At 41.9% G+C, this 16700-nt stretch overlaps 1 protein-coding gene across 1 annotated transcript in view; it reads right to left on the bottom strand.

Moving 5' to 3' along the window:
- Window positions 1-16700, bottom strand: part of SOX6 (SRY-box transcription factor 6) — a 386921-nt gene that overhangs the window by 242438 nt on the left and 127783 nt on the right. Inside the window, 1 exon segment of the mRNA XM_039911374.1 lies at window positions 4052-4141. Within this exon segment, the coding sequence (XP_039767308.1) occupies window positions 4052-4141 (90 nt within the window).

The following is a 16700-nucleotide window of genomic DNA, read 5'->3' as shown; positions in this document are numbered from 1 at the left end:
CAGGGAAATGCAGGTTGCCACTGCCTCTGTCAGCTGCAGAGATGGAGTCAATTTCCTGTTTGGTCTCTCCTTTCTGTTGCTGTTATTATTATTCAGAATAATAATAGTGATGGTATTTGTTAAGCACTTACTACGTGCCAAGCAATGTTCTAAACAGTGGGGTAGAACAAGGTAATCAGGTTGTCCCACATGAGGTAACTGAGGCCCAGAGAAGTGAAGTGACTTGCCCAAAGTCACAGAGCAGACAAGTAGCGGAGCCGGGATTAGAACCCACGCCTTCCGAGTCCCAAGCCCATGATCTTTCCACTAAGGCACACTGCTTCGCAATACATCTAACGTTTAATAACAGTAATTTTTTTTTAAGCACCTATGTGCCAAGCATGATATCAAACACCGGGACAGATACAGAAGCAGTGTGGCTTAGGGGATAGAGCATGGGCCTGGATGTCAAAAGGACCTGGGTTCTATTTCCAGCTCCACCACACGTCTGCTCTGTGACTTTGGGCAAGTCACTTCACTTCTCTGGGCCTCAGTTACCTCATCTGTAAAATGGGGATTAAGACTGTGAGCCCCATGTGGGACAGGGAATGTATCCAACCTGATTAACTTGTATCGCTCCCAGCTCTGAGAAGAGTGCTTAGCAGAGGGTAAGCACTTAGCAAGTACCATATTCACTACTGTGTGACTGTGGACAAGTCACTTCACTTCTCTGTGCCTCAGTTCCCTCATCTGTAAAATGGGGGTGAAGACTGTGAGCCTCCCGTGGGACATCCGCATTCCCCTGTATCTACCCCAGCACTTAGAACAGTGCTCTGCAGGTAGTAAGTGCTTAACAAATACCAACATTATTACTATTATTATTATAGAAGATAATCAGGTCAAGTATACTTCCTGTCCCACATGGGGCTCAGAGTCTGAGAGGGAGGGAAAACAGGGATTTTTAACAGATTTAACAGATGAGAATCCTGACCCACTTAAATATGACTGATCACTGGCCTTCCTGGGGCAAGTTGGAGATTCAACCTTTAGTAGGGAGATTCTCAGTAATGTGCAAAGGATCTAGGATGGGCAAGGCCCAGAACCTTGTTGATTGTCATTCAGTGAGAACCTAAATTGTCTGCGTTCAAGCAAGTGTCAAGTAGCACCCTCAGGCAAGAGTTCACACATCACATGGAATCCAGGAGTGACATTCCAGAATGTGCAAGGCTTGGTTTGTATTCCTTTGCCTTTCAAGCTTTGTTCTTTTCCAGAATCCGAGTTCCTTGTTCTTAGATTTTAATTTAGAAATCACTTTCTCCTAGCCACACCTACGTCTGGAATGTTCTCCCCGACCCAAGCCTACCAAGCCCGCTCTCTACTTTCATTCAAGCCGCAAGCTAATACCTCACTCTCAGTGTGGCCTAGTGGAAAGAGCACAGGCTTGGGGTTGGGAAGATCTGGGTTTTCATCCCAGGTCTGCCACTTGTCTGCTGTGTGACCTTGGGCAAATCACTTCACTTCTCTGTGCCTCAGTTCTCTCGTCTGCAAAAATGGGGATTCGATACCTGTTCTCTTTCCTACTTAGAATTTGAGGCCCATATGGGACCTGTTTATAATAATAATAATAATGATGGCTACATTGTATCTACCCCAGCACTTAGTACAATGCTTGACACATAGTAAGCTTTTAACAAATACCACTGTTATTACTGAAAAAAGTCACGGTCAAACTGGACCAGAAGAGGTAAACCCACTTGAGCTTTTCCTGGCCAAAATGCAACTCCAAGACTCCCCTTCCCATGATACTCTATTCGCTTATTTGATTTTGTGCTTGATCGATGATCTGAAAGTTCTCTACAGATCGGCACAGGAGTTGTCGTTTTAAATAGTTCTTAGCAGGTACTCAATCAATCAATGGCATTTACTGAGAGCTTAGGGTGTGCAGAGCACAATATTAAGCATTTGGGAGAGTACAATGTAATAGCCATGATACCTGCCCTCAAGGAGTTTACAATCTAGGGAGTTTAACAGTCTAGGGAGGGACACGTCTCTTGATTTTCATTAGTTCAGCATTTAGGAAGGTGCCTTTATCACACATGTAAAGATGGAAAGGACAGAAAAGGTCCCCTCAATGGCCTGGAATGGGATGTTGCGAGGCTGATCCCAAAGTAAAATGCTAACTTCCATGTCAATAAGGAAAATAAGATCTCCCCCCCACACACACACACACACTATCAGCAGAAGTTAGCCTTTAAATGGGCATTTTTGTCATTGTCGTGGAATTAATGACTTTGGAAACTGAAGGAAAACATGCAAACTGCACACCAAGTCACTGCAGCTGTGTAGAGAATGTCTCACTAATGACTTTCTTTCTCACAGTAGTCAGTGATAAATTGACATCCTTCTTTCCAAAACAGCAAATGGGCATTATGAGTGCAAAACAAAGCAATACCACCCTGCATAATATTGAAATTCCATTCAATTTCTATTCTATTGGTTAATGACTGCATTAATTTCTAATTGTTCATTAAAACGTGTCAACTTCTTTCTATTTTCATTTGTGTTAAATGTGACATATCTAAAGTCACGGTTGATTCCTTCAGTGGGTTTAAAGTAGTTAACATCAGTTTTCACTTGCTTTGGTAGTTTTAGCAGTTTCATCTCTCGATGAGAGTATTGTTCATGGGGTTAGTTATAGTATTTATTAAAAGCTTATTACACACCAAGCATTGTGCTGAGCACTGGGGTAGATTCAAATGAATCAAAACTGAACCAGTTCCTATTTTACATGCAGCTCATAATCTAAGGAAGTAGTGAGAGACAAGTACCATCTCCTCATTTAAGTGGAAACTGAGGCCCGAAGAGATTACATCATTTGCCCTGTGTTGCTCACAGTCTCAATCCCCATTTCACAGATGAGGTAACTGAGGTTCAGAGAAGTTCAGTGACTTGCCCAAGGCTACTCAGCAGACAAGTGGAAGGGGCGGGATTAGAACCCATGACCTTCTCGACTCCCAGGCCCGTGCTAGATCCACTATGTCATGCTACTCCCCACAGAACCCATATGATTTGTAGACTCACCTGGAGTTTCTAGAACCATTTTGTTTAAACAAAGTAAATTAGATTATTAAATTCTCCAATCACACATATTTTTTTTCTTCTTACACCTTGGCAGGCTTCTCAGAGTTGAAAGGTAACTACTGCTACCCAGCTGCAACTCTATGCAACTACTGGCTAAGAGAAAATGATTACTCTGAACACTTGTTTGCCAAAAGAAAAAAAAAATTAATATCATGCATTAAGAGTTTAATATAGTGCTCTGCACACAGTAAGCATGCAATAAATACCATGGAAATCAAAAATAATTTTCTATCAACTTTTACATATCCATACCTCTTGACCATATAGACTAGGCAATATTTACAATTAGTTTATCCTATTCAAATATATGTATTAATTTTCAGAGCAAGAGATACTAACTTTTCAGAAAGCTCTATGTTCTTATAAAATCTCCTATATGTATGCTTCCACATTATCACTCTGAGGGATCACGTCTACCAGCTCTCTATACTCTCCCAAATGCTCTGTACAAAGTCAGAACTCAATAAATCACAGATTGATAAGATTAGAAGATCAGGATACCCACATTGGCCCCTAAGATGCATTTGAAATTGGAAATCAGTGTTGAGAGAGGAATGTGACTTCATTTTTATGAAAAAAAAAAATCTGCCAACTAATTTTTGAACCCAGAAAATTGGCAGTTCCTATGTACATAATAACTCTTTTGTTTAGGGAGTGAACAAACACCAGTCAACCGGAGTTGAATTGAAACATTCCAGAAGAAACAGAGTCTGTTTATCAATATTTCATTTCTCAAACTTTAGGGAGGAAAAGTTCAAGAACAATGCTCTCTGAACTTTCAGTGTGTTCAACTCCAGGGGTGTTATTTTTGAGGAACTGAAGAAAAAACTGATCTCAGGTACCCATTTCTGTACATTCAGGGATTGTTTTGGTAATTAAACAACACACTTGACTCTGAATACTGAGATTAATGATAGTTAATCAACTGTACCTTTTATTTCTCCAAGAAGCTCGCTTGTATTTAGTCTTTCCATTTTCTCCTTCCAATCTTTTGAAAGTAGCTTTTCCATGCAAGATGAGTCTATTATAAGGAAGGAAAGTATTGAATTAATATATTGGTATAAACTAGATCATATTCAAAGAAGACACAAATGTCAGGCACACCCATTCATCTTTCCCACATACACAATAACAAATAGTGTCTTTGACCAAAAGTATCAAATTCAAAAGTTCAAACATCATGGCATTCCTCTATTTTCATATTGGTATAGCTACAACAGTAATTCCAGTGAGGTTCCGGTGAATTTGTAACTACTCCTAAGCCTAAAATTTGTCGAATGTGTTCGGGCAAAATGGTCACGTTTTCTGCAATTCGGATTTAGACGTAATGATAATGCTTCTCACCTCTGTAACTCCCCTTAGCCTGTAGTGCCATGCTTCAGAGCCAGGGGACCACCTTCACGAATATCATCCTGTTGACCGATTACTTAATATACACCTCCTGGAGCAATCAGAGCAATTACAAACCTCTTCAGCAGATCTCCCCTAATTCTTTAGTTTGAGATCCTGAAGGTATTACTTTAGACTGAAAGCTCCTCAAACTTGTTGTGGGCAGGGAATGTGTCTTTCTGTTTCATTATACTCTCCCGAGCACTTAGTACAGTGTTCTGAACACTGTATGTGCTCATTAAATACAACTGATTGACTACCCGCTCTATTATACTTTATTCTCCCAAGCACTTAGAGCAGTGTTGAGCACATAGTAAGTGCTCAAAAAATACAAATGCTTGATACAAATGCTTGTAACATCAAGCCCTTGGGAGCTGAAGAAGGAAGATCAAGCATTTATTAAGCATTTATGTGTGCAGAGCACTGTACTAAAGCACATGGGAGAGTACAATACCATAGAGTTGGTAGACAGGATCTCTGTCCTCAAGGAGGTACAGTCCAGCAGGGAAAAGGGACACTAAAATAAATTACAGGGAGGGGAAGAAGTAGAGTATAAGGGCATTTGCATACGTGCTGTGAGGAAGGGGGTGGGGACAGTATCAAAATTTCTGTGGGATACAGTCCCAAGTGCATAGGTGACACAGAAGGAGAGAAAATAGGGTGAAGTAATAAGGGATTAGTCAGGGAAAATCAATTTCCCTCCATCTCCTCCAATTTTCTCTGCCGGAATAACAATTGTGGTATTTGTTAAGTGCTTCTGACCTTCTGACTCCCAGGCCTGTGCTCTATCCACTATGTCATGCGCTTCTCAAGGTGGAAGGAGACATCCACCTGGAGCCTCATTCCTCAGATAGCAGCAGCCTGAGCTGAGCATTGCCAGGAAGGCACTAGATCTGTCCATCTTCAAAGATGATGCTACCGATGAGGAGAATCTATCCACATGTCTAAGTCCGGTTGAAAAAGACCAATGCGTGACCAACAGTGCCTCTTGCAGGGTTAGCATACACTGACTCGGCCCTCTGCTTAACCAGCTTTGAGTTTGGAGAGGCAAGCGATGTCTAGGACCCCTTTTCTAGCAGCCCCTGCCCCAAAAAGGATGGGCAGTGAGTTCCTTAAGTAGCGCTGTGGTGACACCTAGGTTTGGCTGAATGTCACTGCTGCCACATCAACAATCAAAACACCAATAATCCAGCCTGCCTACTTGCAAAGCAATTTTGCTTCTGACAAGGAAGAGACTATCCCACCATCGCAAAGATATGTTGTTGTTTTCTGAAGTAGAGAAGCAGCGTGGCCTAGTAGAAGGAACCCAAACCTGGGAGTCAGTGGACCTTGCTTCTATCACTTGTCTGTTGGGTTGGACACCTTGGGCAAGTCACCTAACTTCTCTGAATCGGCATCCCCAACTTTAAAAACGGGGATTCAATACCTCCCTCCTACTTTGACTATGAGCCCCACATAAAAATAATGATGACAGTATTTGTAAAGCGCTTACTTTGTGCCAAGCATGGCTCTAAGTGCTGGGGTAGATACAAGGTTATCAGGTTGTCCCACGTGGGGCTCACAGTCATAATCCCCATTTTACAGATGAAGTAAGTGAGGCACAAAGAAATTAGGTGATTTGTCCAAAGTCACATAGCAGACAAGTGGCAGAGCTGGGATCAGAACCCACTAGGCCACGCTGCTTCTCAAATGGGACAGGACTATATCCGACCTGATCAATTTGTAAATACCTAAGTATTTACACACTAAGTGCTTAACATATACATTAGTGGAAAGACCATAGTCCTGGGAATCTGAGGACCTGGGTTCTAATGCCGGCTCTGTCACTTGTCTGCTGTGTGACTTTGGGCAAGTCACTTAACTAATATGTGTCTCAGTTACCTCATCTGTGAAATGGAGATTAAGACTGTCAGCCACTAGTGGAACATGGAATCTGTGCAACCCGATTAGCTTGTATCTACCCCAGTGCTTAGTACAGTGCCTGGCACATAGTAAGTGCTTAATACCATAAAAAAAAGTGATGATGGATTGAATTAAACCATCCCAATCCTCTCACATGGTCTCTTTGACCATCCCTTTTGAGATAAGCACCGGTCAGGATTATGGGTACTACCTAGGCTGTGGAGCAGATTATCGCTGTCTCATGAGAATCAGGAGCCTTTTAATGCCTTTTAATCTAGGCATTTTCTTTTGCCAATCAATCGATGGCATTTATTGAGCACTTGCTGTATGCTAAGCCCGTGGGAGAATACAATACAATTAGGTGACATGAACCCTCCCCTCTAGGACCTCACAGTCTACCCAGGGAGTCAAACAACAAAATCCATTATAGGTAGGGGAAGCATCAGAGCACGAGGGTATGCATGTAAATACCGCACGGGTGGAATGTGTACCAAAGTACTAACAGGGAATGCATTTCAGTACATAAGTGATTTAAAAGTGAGGGAAAAGAGGGTGAATAATTAATAACAATAATTATAAGTAATTAATAATAACAATTATGGTCCCTGCTAAGCGCTTACTATGCACCAAGCACTGTACTTAATGCTGGGACAGATACAAGTTAATCAGGTTGGACACAGTCCCTGTCTCACAGGGGACTCACACACTTAATTCCCATTTTACAGATGAGGTAACTGAGGCCCAAAAGCGTTAAGTGACTTGATCAAGGTCACACAGTAGATATGTGGCAGAGCTGAGATTAGAACCCAGGTCTTTCGAACTCCCAGCCCCACGGTCTATCCACTAACCCACACTGCTTCCAGCATGGAGAGAAGAGATATGAGTCAGGTAGGGTTTCCATAGAGGAGATGATTTTAGTACAGCTTTGAAGACAGGCAGGGTGGTACGCTGTTGAATATGAAGGAGGAGGGGTGTGAACAAGGGGTTGACGAACAGAATCAAAACGGGATTCTAGAAACAATGGTTTAACATCCAGAAAAAAAAAAGCAAATCATCCTGTACCTACTTCGTTCCTTTCCCGAAAAGACATGAAAAAATTTTTGAAAATGTTTATATGGAAAGAAACTGAGAAACACAAAGATCACGATGTGAGACCCTCTGGTAATGGAAACTTTCGTTGTTTTTCTCTTTATATAAATGGGAGAGGTATGTCTACAATAAAGAAAATAATTTTTCCAGTATTGCCATGCTGTATTTCTAAATACCATATGCGTATTACAGCTATCTGGGAACCCAGGGCAATGAATGCCTGTTATAATTTGTCAGGCACAGATTCACAAAAGGAACAAAAACAAGATTCGGGACCTAAGAATTATTAACAATAATTGAAGTATTCGTTAAGGGCTTATTATGTGCTATACCCTGAATTAAGGCCTCACAACTTAGTCAAAATTACTCAAAAATGCTATTTAACTTTTCATTCAATAGTATTTATTGAGCGCTTACTATGTGCAGAGCACTGTACTAAGCGCTTGGGATGAACAAGTCGGCAACAGATAGAGACAGTCCCTGCCGTTTGACGGGCTTACAGTCTAATCGGGGGAGACGGACAGACAAGAACAATGGCACTAAACAGCGTCAAGGGGAAGAACATCTCGTAAAAACAATGGCAACTAAATAGAATCAAGGCGATGTACAATTCATTAACAAAATAAATAGGGTAACGAAAATATATACAGTTGAGCGGACGGGTACAGTGCTGTGGGGATGGGAAGGGAGAGGTGGAGGAGCAGAGGGAAAAGGGGAAAATGAGGCTTTAGCTGCGGAGAGGTAAAGGGGGGATGGCAGAGGGAGTAGAGGGGAAGAGGAGCTCAGTCTGGGAAGGCCTCTTGGAGGAGGTGATTTTTAAGTAAGGTTTTGAAGAGGGAAAGAGAATCAGTTTGGCGGAGGTGAGGAGGGAGGGCGTTCCAGGACCGCGGGAGGACGTGACCCAGGGGTCGACGGCGGGATAGGCGAGACCGAGGGACGGCGAGGAGGTGGGCGGCAGAGGAGCGGAGCGTGCGGGGTGGGCGGTAGAAAGAGAGAAGGGAGGAGAGGTAGGAAGGGGCAAGGTGATGGAGAGCCTTGAAGCCTAGAGTGAGGAGTTTTTGTTTGGAGCGGAGGTCGATAGGCAACCACTGGAGTTGTTTAAGAAGGGGAGTGACATGCCCAGATCGTTTCTGCGGGAAGATGAGCCGGGCAGCGGAGTGAAGAATAGACCGGAGCGGGGCGAGAGAGGAGGAAGGGAGGTCAGAGAGAAGGCTGACACAGTAGTCTAGCCGGGATATAACGAGAGCCCGTAATAGTAAGGTAGCCGTTTGGGTGGAGAGGAAAGGGCGGATCTTGGCGATATTGTAGAGGTGAAACCGGCAGGTCTTGGTAACGGATAGGATGTGTGGGGTGAACGAGAGGGACGAGTCAAGGATGACACCGAGATTGCGGGCCTGCGGGACGGGAAGGATGGTCGTGCCATCCACGGTGATGGAGAAGTCTGGGAACTTTTGTTGCCTTGATTTCAGGTAGGCTTGCAACTTTGCTGTTGCTTCGGATGTTTAGATTCCACTAAACTCATGGATTTAGAAAAAAAGTAATCATTTACATGGAGGTGGTTGAGTCTGGGTGTCACAATGTAACCTATTCTATGCAGAGAACTTGTCTACCAAGTCTGTTTCATTGTACTCTCCCAAGTGCTTAGTACAGTGCTCTGCACATAGTAAGCACTCAATAAATAACCACTGACTGATTGATTGATATCACTTCTTTTCAGGATAATCTGGAACTACCTAGTTACCTTATTCTGGATTTAAAACCAGAAGGATTGAGGAGCAAGTAGGTTAAATCTATGCCTATGGACAATCCATTCCTCTTCCTTATTTCTCCAGTTGAAAGGATACACAAACCATCCTTTTTTCTTTTTTTCCTCTAGCAACAAGAATCACCTGGAAAATTATGCAAAAATCATAATGGAATCTGAATCTTTAATGCAAGTCCAACCTTCAAGAAGGCCAGTGTTTTCCAACAGTAGGATTAGCAAATGCTGAAAACATGAACATTCTGATGTCCAGCTGAAAAAAATCAACTTCAATCAATCCTCCCATTCTATCTTTTTTTTTTTTTGCCTATAGAACCAATTCCCTGTATATCTTCTTCAGGTTTAAAAGTTTAAAGCCTCACTTAAATCCAACTGGGTGGTAGTACGAATGTGGTGACTCTGAAGATGTTACAGGAGATGGATAAGCTATAAGGAGAAAGGTAAAGTTGAGGCTTATGAAGAGATGAGAGGGATTGCTTCATAATGGCAAGGCATCAGTGGAAACAATTAACATTTGTCCATGGCACAATCAATCAGCTGAGGAATGGATGGAATCCAGCTTCGTGTAGTGAGACTGGTAATGAAGAGTAAGCAGGCAAGTTATCACCAGTGAGACCTGAAGTTCCCCTTACTGAATGGAAATCAGCTTGATCCTTATCAAGGGCATATACCCTTTTCTTCCCCGCTTCTTTCGTTTTGATAATCTGACATCCATCACCAGTGAAGCTACCTGAACTGGCCTTGAGTGATTTTACAAAGAAGTGGTCATTCACAAGGGTACAGTTTGCTTTTAACCACAGTCTTCTAGTCTGTAACCTCCTTATGGGCAGGGAACATGTTTACTACTCTGTTGTACTGGACCTTCCAAGTGTTTAGTACAGTGCTCTGCACACAGTAAGAGCTCAATAAATTGACTCCTTTAAAAAAATACCTTGTGGTGTCTTACTACTCTCTTTGAATTCAGGTGGGAGGAAAGCATTTGTATCCCATGTGTGTTTTGTTTTCCCGGTAAAGTCATACATTAAAGACGAAGAGTGAGGGTACAGCAGCAAAACTTCAAAGCCAAGACTGTCAGATACTATTATTCCAAATCAGCTTTGGCTTTGAGACTTAATAAAAGCAGTTTAACATGGAGAAGCATTTTTAAACACCTCCATCAACAATATGATGAGCCAAACTACTTAATCTTGCTATCTTACCCCGGCATTGTTATTTTCATAAGCGCCTTTCAAAACATGTTGTAACAATATAGTAAGTTGATAATTATTACTAATACAAATGCTAAACCATGACTCATTTGTATTCAATTCCAGTTGAATTTGCACCTTACATTATGGCAGAAGACAAAAGCCTTCTTTTGTTCTCAAATACCCTTGCAAATTTATAAACTAGAACTAAAAAGTATATAGAAATGCAAAGCAGTCAAATATATCTCATTTCTATAAATATTCCTAACCATACTCGAGAGCCCAGGGGAAAGAATGCTAAAATATCATGGGAATAAAATGAAACTATATGGACATCAAGAACAAATACTTCAAACCTAAAAAAAAGTAGACTCAAAATGTTCCCTTCAGCTTTACATAAAACCATGTGGTAACAATGCTTAGCAACTTCAAAGTGCTTCAACCATATTAGCAAATTGAGCCTCAGCTATTGAGAAGCAGTGTTGCCTAGTGGATAGACCCAGGCCTGGAGTCAGAAGAACCTGGGTTCTAAACCCAGCTCCACACTTGACTGCTGTGTGACTTTAGGCAAGACACTTGACTTTTCTGTGCCTCAGTTACCTCATCTGTAAAATGGGGGTTAGGACTGTGAGCCTCATGTGGGACATGGACTGTGTCCAACCTGATTAGCTTTTATCTATCCTGGTGCTTATTACAATGTTTGGCACTAGTAAGCGCTTAACAAATACCATTTAAAGAAAATCAAAAGTCTGCAAGGTCACCCAGTTCTCAGAGTTCCTATTTTACTCTGAAAGAAACTGAGGCAGGAGGTGAATCTGGGTTCATCCCAAAACCTGTTTATGTAATAGGAATAAACTTGGAATTCCTAGAGTGTAGGCCCCTGAGGGCAGGGAACAGATCATATAATAATAATAATAACAATAAAATTGTGGCATTTGTTAAATGCTTTCAAAGTGTTAAGCACTGTGTTAAGTGCTGGCGTAGGTACAAATAATCAGATCAGACACAGTCCTTGTCTCACACCACGGGGCTGACATTCTAAGATGGATGGAGAAAAGGTATTTAATCCCCTTTTGACAGCTGAAGAAACTGAAGTTTAGAGCAGTTAAGGGACTTGTCCAAAGTCACATAGCAGGCAAGTGGCAGAGCTGAGATTAGAACCCAAATCTTCTGACTCCCATGCGCTTGTTTTTTCAACTAAGTCACGCTGCTTCTCTTTAATAATAATAATGTTGGTATTTGTTAAGCCCTTACTATGTGCAGAGCACTACTCTAAGCACTGGGGTAGATAGAGGGTATCAGGTTATCCCACGTGAGGCTCACAGTCTTAATCCCCATTTTACAGATGAGGTAACTGAGGCACCGAGAAGTGAAGTGACTTGCCCACAGTCACACAGCTGACAGGTGGCAGAGTCTGAATTCGAAACCATGACCTCTGACTCCCAAACCCAGGCTCTTTCCACCAAGCCATGCTGCTTCTCTAACCAGTTGTGTCTTCCCAAGCATTTAGTTCAAGTGCACTGCACCCAGGAGGTGCTCAATTCATTCCGGTACTCATCCTTCTCCTACTAAGCTCACCCTCTAGACCGTAAGCTCGCTGTGCGCAAGGAATGGTGTCTGCTACATTCCTGTGTTGTACTCTCCCAAGCACTTAGTACAGTGCTCTGCACACAGTAACCGCTCAATAAACATAATTGATTGATTGATTACTAGTAAATCATCTTCAGTGGGTCTCAATGACCTGTCCATTCATTCACGGGACGGCACCAACAGGAATATAACGTTACCGGAGCCCTCGTGTTTGGAGAAGCTGTCTTAAAGCACAGCCATCTCTTGTCCAATTATCTATCTGTTGACCATTTGGTGCCTATCACCATTAGTATCAAAACCCTTTGAGACATTGCAGGAGAGAGCAGGGGAGATAAGAGGAAGAAGCAAGGGGAGGACGGTACAAGTCGGAGCCCTTGCGGAGGAGGTGAGTGGATAGTGACGTTGGTGAGGGATGAACTACAGCAATGCTGTTGATTGTTCTAGAGCTGGGAGGAGGCAACTCTCTGGGGAAGGAGAGACAGTTAGGAAGTAAAACAGACTCTTTTCAGAACTTCCTCTCCAAATTCTATAAAGGGGAGGGTGTACTTTACTAGGCAAAAGTCCCCCCATCCTGCTCCTCACCTTCACTCATAATAAGCCAACCTCTCAGAAGAGGGTAACATTTTTCTCCTATGCCAAAGGAGCCCTAGAAGCCAAAATATAAATTCATTCATTCTTATTTATTGAGCACTTACTGTGTGCAGAGCACTGTACTGAGCACTTGGACAGTACAATTCAGCAACAGATAGAGATAATCCCTACCCAACAACGGGCTCACAGTCGAGAAGGGGGAGACAGACAACAAAACAAGTAGACAGGCATCAATACCATCAAAATAGATAAATAGAATTATAGAGCTATACACATCATTAATAAAACAAATAGAATAATAAATATGTACAAATATACATAAGTGCTATGGGGCGGGGAAAGGGATAGAGTAGAGGGAGGGAGTAGGGGCATGTTCACCTCAAGTGAAGAACCCCAATCCTCATATCCTTTGGCTATCAGAAACAGTATTTATTGAATGCTTCCTGTGTACAGAACACTGTACTGAGTGCTATGACGGGAAGCAGCATGGTTTTGTAGATAGAGCGCGGGCCTGGAAGTTAGAAGGTCATGGGTTCTAATCTTGGCTCCGCCACCTGTCTGCTGTGTGACCTTGGGTAAGTTATTTCACTTCCCCGTGCCTCAGTTACCTCATCTGTTAAATGGGGATTGAGACTGTGAGTCCCACACGGGACAGGGACTCTGTCCAACCTGATTTGCTTGTATCCATCCCAGAATTTAGTACAATGCCTGGCACATAGTAAGCTCTTAACACATACCACAATTATCATTATTATTATTATTATTATTAAAAAAGATCCTAAATCAGAGGTTTTCAACCAAAGGGAAAAATACCCATGGCAGTGCTTTACCATCACAGGTACAACATTTTGGTAGCAGCAGCAGCTGACACAAAAGAGGAGAGACATTTCTCCCGCCTCTGCCACCATCACCAATTTCCCATGGCTCCGTCACCAATGTGGTGTTTAGTACAGTTGTCTGCCCACAGTCAATAAATACCATTGATTAATTGATTGGGCCACCATTGCACTTCCTCTCCTTTCCTCCCACTTCACTCATTTGGCTCTACTTGTCGTGAGAGTTTCTCTGTGGGTGTATGTGGGGGTGGGATGTGAAGGCTAAGAGAGGGTGGGCTGCATTCATTCATTCAATAGTATTTATTGAGCGCTTACTATGTGCAGAGCACTATACTAAGCACTTGGAATGTACAAATCGGTAACAGATAGAGACAGTCCATGCCCTTTGACGGGCTTACGGTCTAATCGGGAGGCTGCATGTGAGGTGTTCGGGGGTGAAGAGGTAACTGAATGCTGGGGGGTGGCAAGTGGGATACGAATGAGGGTGAGTGTATGGGGAGGGGAGCATGTGGTAGTTTAGGCAAACCCTTGAGACCGCAGGGATACCGTTTCCAAAGGAGGATGAAAGCCTGATTTAAACGCACGGAATTAATTCAGAAGCCCTTAAGGGTCTCTTAAAGAAATGCAATAATCAAGACCCCAAAAGTCATTTGGAAAGAGTTCTACATAAATGAACGTGTTCGGGATACGGGGTTTTTAAGCTATTAATACAAAATTAGTGTTGGGATGAACGGGCAAGTCATGTGAGTTCTTCAGAGGGACACTTCTTTGATATGCCACAAGCTCACCTGAGTTTGTGTATGCAGGCAAGGGGGGCGGGGAGGGGAGCCTTTGACTAATTGAGTTATCTGCAGCTGGAAAAAAGCAGGAATTACATCTCCTTTGGGACAGCTCTGTCCTCTAGATTTCCTTTAGGTAAAGAACCGCTTAGCATAGCTTTACAATCATGAAAAAATTCTACGGCCTTCAGATATGAAACGATGATTATTAAAATCAAATGCAAACGCTAACATTTCAGTGTTAAGGGGAAAAGGAACCAGATGAAATTCTACTCACTTGGAGAGAATCGGCTTCCATAACCCTAAACCCATTTGACAAAAATGAAGATTTAATATTTGCATTTAGGATTTGCTAAATAAAAAATGTAATTTAACCCTGGCGATCATCAACTCCAGTGCTGGATGGCCTTGTCTATTTTGCTTTAATGCACGGCAGGATGTAAAGTTTATATAATGTACTGAAAATAGATTCTTTGTTGCCATGGTTTCTTTTATTCTTCTTTCATACACAAATTATCTTTTTTTCTTTTTCAATAAACTTTTGCTGAAATAAAAATGAAGGGTACAATTCAGAACTAATCAAAAACCAGCCTAGAGGCTCAACATATTGGGTTGTAATAGAGTGTTTACTCTTCAAATGTAGCAAGGTTTCAATCTCTCTACCACTGGTGAGGCAGGTCAAGGAAGCCCCATCACAGTCTGGTGAATTTCCATATTTCACTCCACTAATAATTAATTTTTTTCAATAAAATATACATTTTTGAACCAAATGCATCTGAATTCTCTACTTCCTAGCCTGGTGACCAATTTTGAAAAACAGCATTTCAAAACTGTACCCATTTAACAAATCCTACAATTCTGTCACCCATTTCAAGCTCACGATATTTTTTTCTTAATGGCAAAAATCAGGCAGATAATTGTTAAAATACATTGAAGGCCCAAAAAACTGGGAACGATTTTTGATTTAGAAAGAGTCAGGCTGCCAGGGTGCATACCCAAGGATTCTTTTAACTCAATATTTTGAAATAAGAACACACTGAAGATACGATATGGAGAATTTCCTTCAAATGCTTTGGCAATCAAAGCGTTGGGTGTTTTTCTTTTAAGCAGACTGCTTACTTCTCCCCAAATCTCCTAATAAATCACCAATGCAATTCCCTTTATACTTGAGATTCCTGATTCCTAAGGTTAAAATATAAACACAAGCTAAAGGATAACTTATCAAAGTACTCCTACTCCCCACATCAACTCCAAAAGCGAACAATATAAATTCAGTTCAGTCCTGATTACCTACACCACGGTTTTCTTTAGGAAACACAGAGAATCAGCAAGCCAGCTACTGTACATTTTTCCATGGTGACGAGTGTCTCACAATACAGTGTGATAACACTGGAGCTTGGAGAGCGCTCTTAAATTTTAATTAAAACTCTCCAAGCTCACTAAAAATAATTAGCCTCTAAAATGCGCCCATTTTATTTTGAACTCTCAACACTGCACAAAAAGCCGGCTCTCTGCAGTTTCTTCCCCCTCCAATGAAACGACCAAATTTCCAAATATGAGCGAGGGGTAATAAGAGTAGCGGTCTGCAGGCTTGCTCTCCACCGTGCTTGGCCTCTGAGTGGGTTCTGCACAGTGCTCCCAGCGAATCCCCAGTAGCCTGTCTGACCAGAATTCGAATCCTTTATAAATTCACCACAAAACGCAGCCTGCAGAAAACAGCATGAGAGATAAGCCCTGACCTGATTCCATCCCAAAGGCAAACCTTTAACCCCCTAAATGTTTTTGTTACCCTAAAATAACTCATACAATGCTCTATTCCTCCCTATTTTTAGCAGAGCAGCGAGAGAAAGCAAGCTTTTCCCATACAGCAGGGTACTGATATAAACATCAACACAGATGCTCCGAGAGGCAGTGCTGGACTTCTCAAGCACTTGATTATTAAGGAATGCACCAACTGTTTTAGATAATCTCGTGCCAGCTCCAATTCTGCTCCACACTCCCCTCTGGGAGTGGCCAATCTCGTCCCGCTCCTAATTTTTCATTTTACTCACTCCTCCGTGCATTTTTTTTCCTCTTCCAGAAAAGAAGGGAAAATGCATTGTATGCCAGGCAACGTAAAACTGGGCTCACTTCCCCAAACAGAGCAAAACTTTAAAACAATTAACCCTCCCCTCTGCTTTCAGATAAATTACTAAGTATAAAATGCAATCTGTTTCCTTTGTTTACTCAATATGAACAATTTGTAAATGACTCAAGGATAAAATTCAGAAAATGTTGTGCTAAATTAGAACCATTATAAACATGCTAATGACTCAGTGCTCAAGTAAAACATGCAAGATCGGTGAGAAGAAATAGATTTAGTTCCTGTGAAATTCAGTTGTTGTTGCCTTAAAACTATTTGGTCATTAAATCAAATATGTTTCCTCTAGGAAAATGTTAATTCCACAGACATTTT

Source organism: Ornithorhynchus anatinus, chromosome 3 (genome assembly GCF_004115215.2).
Source record: "Ornithorhynchus anatinus isolate Pmale09 chromosome 3, mOrnAna1.pri.v4, whole genome shotgun sequence".
Lineage (NCBI taxonomy): Eukaryota > Metazoa > Chordata > Mammalia > Monotremata > Ornithorhynchidae > Ornithorhynchus > Ornithorhynchus anatinus.
This window is presented reverse-complemented; position numbering and strand designations above follow the sequence as displayed.